The sequence below is a fragment of the Lactuca virosa genome, chromosome 6, assembly GCF_052849685.1.
Source record: "Lactuca virosa cultivar CGN04683 chromosome 6, Lactuca_virosa_CGN04683_v6, whole genome shotgun sequence".
NCBI lineage: Eukaryota > Viridiplantae > Streptophyta > Magnoliopsida > Asterales > Asteraceae > Lactuca > Lactuca virosa.
In genome coordinates, this window is record NC_136431.1 from 103,610,690 (window position 1) to 103,618,505 (window position 7,816).

At 34.1% G+C, this 7,816-nt stretch overlaps 1 protein-coding gene and 1 long non-coding RNA gene across 4 annotated transcripts; both read right to left on the reverse strand.

Moving 5' to 3' along the window:
• Positions 1 to 959: 959 nt before the first annotated feature.
• Positions 960 to 7,281, reverse strand: LOC145120207 (uncharacterized). 3 transcript variants are annotated; one of them, XR_013714144.1, is made up of 5 exons: positions 7,123 to 7,281; positions 2,366 to 2,494; positions 2,013 to 2,081; positions 1,319 to 1,365; positions 960 to 1,204 (listed from the first exon to the last, which is right to left on the reverse strand). It is a non-coding gene; the product is annotated as an uncharacterized LOC145120207 (long non-coding RNA). The 3 variants fall into 3 exon arrangements; XR_013714143.1 differs by having other exon boundaries at positions 960 to 1,365; XR_013714145.1 differs by lacking the exon at positions 2,013 to 2,081 and having other exon boundaries at positions 960 to 1,365; positions 7,123 to 7,278.
• Positions 2,512 to 7,114, reverse strand: LOC145120206 (receptor-like protein EIX2). The gene is made up of 2 exons (XM_079056018.1): positions 5,566 to 7,114; positions 2,512 to 4,593 (listed from the first exon to the last, which is right to left on the reverse strand). The coding sequence occupies exons 1-2, from the start codon at positions 5,915 to 5,917 to the stop codon at positions 3,140 to 3,142; spliced, it is 1,806 nt and encodes a 601-aa protein (XP_078912144.1). The 5' UTR covers positions 5,918 to 7,114; the 3' UTR covers positions 2,512 to 3,139.
• Positions 7,282 to 7,816: the final 535 nt, after the last annotated feature.

Here is a 7,816-nt window from a genome sequence, read left to right on the forward strand (position 1 = left end):
GGCCCGGTGCGGGCGGACCAGCCACACTGTATACTCGAGATGCATGGTTGTTCTGTATTTGTTGATATGATATGATTATGGTTATATGAGGTTGGAATTTTGGGGGTAACTCACTAATCTTTTGGGCTTACAGTTTCAGTTTATTGTTTCAGGTTTAGCAGATGGCCGCGGGTAGACGAAGGCGTGACCGTACACTTCCTCGTTTGACGATTATGATTTCTGGAAAACTCTGATGTATAAACTATTTTGAAAACAAACTGTAATAACTTAATGATTTAAATGTTTTAAAAAGTTTTAAATTGGCTTGAATTTTATGGGTGTTACACATATATGAGTTAAGGCGGTGTTTTGATAAAACTTGGCGGCAGGTACAAGCCTTGGAGCCATGGTGCATTATAACGGAGCCATGACGAGCTTTTTAGAACCTTGAATATTACACATATAAATATTAGTATGATGTGACATATTAGTTGAATTTAATTCAAAAACCCATAAAATGACATGTAGATTTAAATTTATTTAAAAAAATCAGAAAATTATATGTGGCAAATTCAATAAGAAGACGACATTTGACAAAAAAAATGATCATTATTTATTATGGTAGATTTTTTTCTACGATTCATTGCCTATATTATCACATTCAATGTATTTATTACATTACATATATAAATATAAATATTAGTATGATGTGGCATATTAATTAAATTTAATTAAAAAAACCACAAAATGACATTTGGATTTAAATTTATTCAAAAAAAACTCACAAAATTACATGTGGCAAATACAATGAGAATATGACATTTGGCAAAAATGTTATTTATTTATTTGAGTAGATTATTAGGGTAGATTGAGACGATAACAATATCAAAATGTTTTTTTGTTAGCAAGAAAATATCATTATGAGAACCAACATATACACTTTTCTGTGCCATACGCTAAAGAAGAAAACTACATGACAATTTTTAGTCTCACATTTGTATTCTTCTAAATATAAGTAATTGATACAATTACAACCATATAAAATATTTAGTTATATCATTGTGGTGGTAGAATATGGAAAGCAATTTCATAAAAGGAATGGTGTTGGACTTATAATGTAACATAAAAACAATATTGACCCAATAATGCATAATGAGCGACTTCTAATTGATCGTCATCGGTAGCTCTAAATTAAAAAGAGGTAACAGGCGGACGTCAGCTACACCTATTTAAAACAACACACTTTGATAATGTTATTTTAAATAACAACCAACATCTGTGTCTTTGAATTTGAAGGAGTATCGGCTTGAAAGATGCAAAAAAGGAAATCCTGAATTACCATTCAACTTTCTGACTTCTCTACCTTATCTTTTGACTTCCACGGGCCTGCAACATAAATTCCCATATTCATTAATCATGTGGTTGTATAAAAACCAAACCATTTTAAGCTTTTAAACTCTAAATTACAAAAACCAAATATTTAAAAAAATCCACCTTTTTGATGAAACATGAGGCTCATGCTATTTTGCATTACAGGTACTTAATGATTAGGTCCAACTTACAAAAAAGCTTTCAAATATTACTTCCAAAAAAAATGCACCTACTTTTCGGGAACTTCATGATTAGGTTTCAACTTATCTGGAATGTCAACGTCTACTGATACCGAATTACCATCAACCAAATGGACATGCATGAAACTCTATCAGCATTCCACTTTCATTCCATTTCTTTTTCTTATTCTTATTAAGTCATTGTATTTTGAAAAAAAAAAAAAAAGTTCCATGCTTAGGTAGATTTTCACAAAGTTTTTGTGAAGGTTCCTGTCCATCAAGACTTTTTTGCTATCTATCATGGTTGAAAATGGCATCTATGTTTGTTTCCTATGCACTATTGATGAAACTTGATTCAGATTGTTCATCATCCAATTCTGTAACAGTTTCCTATACTAATTTCATAATATTGATCAGACTCGGAAAGATGATGGGAAAAGACAAGTATATAATATAAATAGCAATGTATTTCACTGTAGCTACCAATATTGGCTGTGTACTTTTCAGAAAACTTGGTAAGGATTGTCCATCATCTAATTCAGCAAAAGTTGCCTGTAAAGCATAATACATAATAACATGAAAACAACACATCTATACCAAAAATACATTATAGTTTGAAATCAACACCACTGTACTTGTGGTATAAATGAAACATTAGAAATCCAGAACCAAAATTAAGCATGTGATTTTGATTCGTGACCTAAAAGAATGGCATTTATGGAAAAGGGAATTGTGAATTTGATACAGGGGCTTCAAGAATTTGAGACTCCAGATGCGTAGGCGACCTAGCAATCACAAATTGAATATTCAATTGACAAAGAAAACCATAAAATTACCAGAAAACTGTAGCCGATTGGAACAAAGATTTGGGCGAGAAGGCAAAAAGAAGACGCACGCAGAAAGACTAAACACGATGATCATATGTCAATCGATCATTGCAGCAGCCAACAGGTAAATGGGGATTCCTGCGATATAGAGATTAAGGGTATTATAGTCCATTTAGATATTTTTTCAATTTTAATGACTTTAAAATGTAAAAAATGATAATTAAATAATAAAAACTATTTAAAAAATAGATTGCGGAAAATCCGATATTTTAAAATATTAGGAAGGACAAATATGATATATAGATTTTTGATCGGGTAAATATGATATTTAGACGTCTAATAAAGGTATATACAAAATTCTTTCCTTTTTAATAAGCATTCTTACCTTATAACATAGAATATAATTTGAGAAAATAGTGAAATACATAGAAAGACATCAAAACCACAGAATCTGTATGAAATATACTCTAATTAGAGGAGTTCCGTATTAAACCTAATGCATGCCAATTAAATGCAATCAAAAAGACATAATTATTCTAGTATATAGCCAAATCCTGCTTTCATAGAAACTCTAAACTGAAAATCCCAAATTTAGAGTTCATGTTCTTTGTTTATCGGTCTATTAGTCCAGTTTAGCTAGCCAATTTTTGTAAATAACCCATAAATTAAACCATGTTAGTAACGAGTGTATATGAATGGACCATCTTCAAGCATCAATTCCACAGATAACCTACATTGAGAATTGGCCCATAAAATTGTTTATTAAAAAAAATACAACATTAACTACATTTCAATCCTTTGCAGATATGCAAAGACCACCATCACCTTCACATACACCAAATCTTTGAAGCTATCATAAAAATGAAAAAAAGCATGTCTCCCACGACGATTGAGAAGTAGAGCACCACATGCAATCCAGAATCCAGTAGCAAAACCAGTGCCTCCACCAATATAGAACCACCCCCAAAGTTCATCTGTGTCTTCCCCACCATCCTCACTCTCACCAATGACATGTGGTACTTCTGATTCATCATCTCCATGACATGTTTTGGTTAGGGGAGGTCCACACAGTCTCGGGTTTCCGTTGTATCTTGAAGGATCAATAGACTGCAGTTGAGTGCTGGATGGAATTCTCCCTGACAAGCTATTATATGACACGTCTAGATGATTTAAAAAATTCATACCAGACATGCTTAATGGCATCTCTCCTGACAATTTGTTTCTAGATAAATCCAAAGTTTCAAGCTGTCGCATTTGACCAATTTTTTTCGGAATCTCTCCATGTAGAGCATTCTTTGACAAGTTGAGTACACGCAGTCCATAAAGATTGGTAACTTCATATGGGATTTGTCCTGTTAAGTTGTTGCTTGACAAGTCAATGCTCTTCAACAATCCCAAATTTCTGATGAATTCACGTTCATCACCTTGCCACTCGATCATCACATGATCAACATACACATCAGCAAGTGGAACATACTCATCTCCTGAGGATAACGATTCAATTGTATAGGAATGTACATTATGTGTTGGTAATGAACCTGCTTGAGCCATTCTTGTAAGATTATCCAAACACGAGGGGATGGTTCCATGGAGATTGTTCATTGACAAATCCAGAATTTGAAGATTAGTCAACTGACATAACTGTAAAGGGATGGTTCCAAAGAATGAGTTTGATCTTAGGGTAAGAACATACAACCTTGATAAATTTTCCCCAATCCAAACAGGCACATTTCCAGAAAACTTGTTGGCCTCCAAATTCAATGAGTTTAAGCTCGTGCAACTCTTTAGAGACAGAGGCAATTCTCCGGAGAAATTGTTCTTGTACAAATCCAATGACTCGAGTTTAATCAAAGATCCAAAAGAGGTAGGAAGCCTTCCAGATAGATTGTTGTCTTCTAGATTAAGAATTTTTAGTTCTTTTAAACGCCACAAACAGTCTGGAAGCTGTCCGCTTAGAACATTATGGGAGAGGTCAAGAAATTGTAAAAACCCATCGACAAATTGGCATATGAAGGAGATTCCTCCAGAGAATTTGTTTCTAGAAAGATTTAGTAATGCCACAGTTGAAGAGATATTTGTTATTGGACCATAAAATCTGTTGGAACTCAAATCTATCCTAGAATTGTTGCCAAAATTTGAAGATAAGTCTGGTACTTTCCCACTGATGTTGTTGGAAGAGAGATTCAGATGTGTTAATTGAGAAGGCCACATGTCCCAAAACCCCAGAGGAATTGTGCCTGAAATTCCATTATTGACAATATCAAGAAATGTAAGATTTTTCAGAGTTTGAATCCATCTGGGGAAGTGAGGCCCTAGATTGCAAGATCTCATATCTAGAGTGGCCAGATTTTTGAATGTTAGGATCTCATTGGAGAGTGTCCCTATAAATCGGTTATGTCCAACAAGCAACTTTTGTAATGTAAGCGATGTGCATCCAGATGACAAGTTGTTGAGAAAATCAGGAAAATTGACAACAAGAGAGTTGTTATCGAAACTCAAAATTTGCAAACTACAGAGGTTACCAAGATATTTGGGAATCCCATCTAACATGTTGTCAGAGAGATCAAGAATGCGAAGCTTATTGCTGGTTAATGGGAACAACCAACCATACATGGATGAGTTGAGATTGTTGTTTCCAAGAAAAAGGGTTTTTATAGATGAAGAAGAGTTGAGAAATGAAGAAGAATATGGATACATGACCTGTGACAGCTCACATCCTGTTAAGCTTAAAGAAGATAGTTTTGGGAGACTCAGAATCACATCTACCCAATAATTTTGTTTGGCTAGAGAAATCCCATCCATTTCAAGTGACTCCAAATGAGAGAGATGAGACAACCAGTCGAGGTTCTCAACTCTAGATCCAATTCAAAGCCAAAGATCTACAAGGTTAGTGAGGTTTCCAAACTCTCGAGGAATGATTCCATAAAGAGAGTTACCAGAAAGGTAAAGGTACCTTAATTCTGTCAAGGAACCAATGGACCTAGGAATCATTCCATTAAAATGATTGAAACGAAGGTCAAGGTACCTTAAACGAGTCATGGAACCAATGGTCCTGGGAATGATTCCATTAAACTGATTCCAACCAAGGTCAAGGTGCCTTAAACGAGTCATGGTACCAATGAAGGTGGAAATGGTTCCATTAAAAGAATTGTAGGAAAGATCAAGATGATTCAAACTGCTTAAATTAAGCAAAGAATTGCTAATCTCACCTACAAGACCAAGTCCTTCAACATCAAGCCCTGTGACATGATGTGTTTGGTTGTTGCATTTGACTCCTCTCCATTTACAATAATCTTCTTCTTCAGCTCTCCATGTAGAGAGAGTTTCATCGGGGTCTTGGAGGCGAGCTTTGAAATCAAGGAGAGCATGTCTCTCCTTATCAGAACACTTTCTCATAATAACACCATTTTCATCTCCTCCTCCCAATTGGTTGGAAGTTGTAGTCTCAGCATTTAGCAAGAGAAGTGAGAAAATTAAAAAAACACAAGGATTCATTATGTTAATGCAAATCTTTGTGATTTTTTTGTTTTGGTAGTGATGCATATTCAAACTGCCCCTCATGAGGGTTTATATAGTCTTAATTGTGAAGACGAAAAATTCAAATGAACAGCCTCAAACTGGTGGCCTATGTGTGTGGGGCCTACAATCCGTAATTTCTATGAAATTTCAATGAAAATGTAAGGCAAATTAAAGATGAATTGGAAAACAGATTGCCCCAAAATAGATTACAAGTCTTGGAAATTTGTATTTATGAATTATATATTTTCCCATCTTATGATAGTTTCGATCCTCTAGTTATATGAAATGAGTCCCTAAAAATGAGCTGATGGAATCAAATATAGTAGATATCAATGAGTACAGTGATATGATATCATTTGGGTCCAAGAATTTAATGACTACGAAATGAACTTATCTCACTTAAATTAATTAAGTGGTAAACTTGTTAGAAACAAGCCAAGTTGGTCCATTCAGTTTTAATCCATGGTCTCCTACATGGTTAAAAATAACAATTTTTTTTGTAAAAAGTGCTACACTAGTAGTGACTCTAAAACAAGAGGGTAGCACTAACAAACTTGCAATTCATATATTTTGAAAAATAATTGAACGAATTCTTTTTATTAATCAGTCTATACTAAAATGTTTTACATCTACAAATTTAAAGAATGGACACCAACACTTTCTAGACTTCCCTAGCATTGGTACTATGTCAAACAAATTAATTTTTTCTTTTCACACACAAAACAATATAAAAGAGCCAACAGCACTAGTACACCTTTAATTATTATATATAAATGAATGAATAGCTCAGAAACGTGGAACCATAAAAGATGTTTAGTCATATCAATGTCCTTGCACAAAATAATGTAATGTACTTGGTATAAAAGAATGAAGTGTTTGACTAAATAAAAGAACAAAATGTTGGTTCGACAATGTAATGACTAATGAGAACAACAAGACTTTTAATGAATTGCGTAGCTGGTTGCCATGCTAGAGTAAGAAGAAATGTTGTAGACAGATTAACCTGATCTGATCTTAAAATCTAAGAGAGGCGTCCAGAAAAAACAGCTAGATTAGATGCATTCTCTTATAGCTAACTGAACATGATCATGAAATCTATAAGCGCTTTAGATTGCAATATAGAACAATAAATCAAACTAAGAGTCTCACATAGCATCAATTAACCAATTAACATAAGTTATTCTTCATGAATTTCAGAAATCGGCCTCTAATTCTAAGAAAAACATAACATTTGAGAAAGATAATACCGAATTTTCGACGAGGGACTTGCTATCAATATTATAAACAGTACGCTTAAATTTGGGGCTTTTAGTGTTGATTCCTCTTTGATTGCTTCTGCTTCTGTTTCACAGTTACCGGCACCTCTCCTGTAGTCGGAATTCAGCGTTTTTGGTGTAAATTTCGTGGCAGAGCTCTGCTAGCCGCCCGGCCCACAAACAGCATAACATGGGCTGTTTAGGCAAGCGTCCTGGGCCCATGAAAAGCAAGCCGTAAATACACTACTATACTGTTATAGTATAGGCCCATTTAGAAAACACTTAATTAGGGGGGGGGGGGGGGGGGGGGGGGGAATCGTGTATATCTGTTTTCACTTTTCATTTTAAATCAGAAATATTTTTATCCATTCAAACGAAGTAATTACTTAGACCTCAATCGGGTTTTTTGTGGTATTGCTTTAGATTTATTTAAATACTGACGGGTTGTTGCTTGATTATGAGGTTTAGTAGTGTTTATATGTAAACGACGTTTCTTGAAGTAATGATTTTTATTGTTTTTGTAATTAAATAGCAAACATTTAAGATTTCTTGTAAATAAGTTGCTTTACAAATTCATAACTAGACAGTTTCTTATTTGCTAATTTTCTTTTATGGGTTTCACCACACGGTTTTGATTAATTTTCTTCTATTGCAAAGAAGTCATTTTACAACCAAAAAGACCAAA

Coding starts and splice junctions, on each gene's coding strand:
- LOC145120206 (XM_079056018.1), bottom strand. CDS start 5,917: ATGAGGGGCAGTTTGAATATGCATCACTACCAAAACAAAAAAATCACA. Junction 4,594..5,565: donor TGAAGGACTTGGTCTTGTAG/GTGAGATTAGCA, acceptor ATGGAATTTCAG/GCACAATTCCTCTGGGGTTT.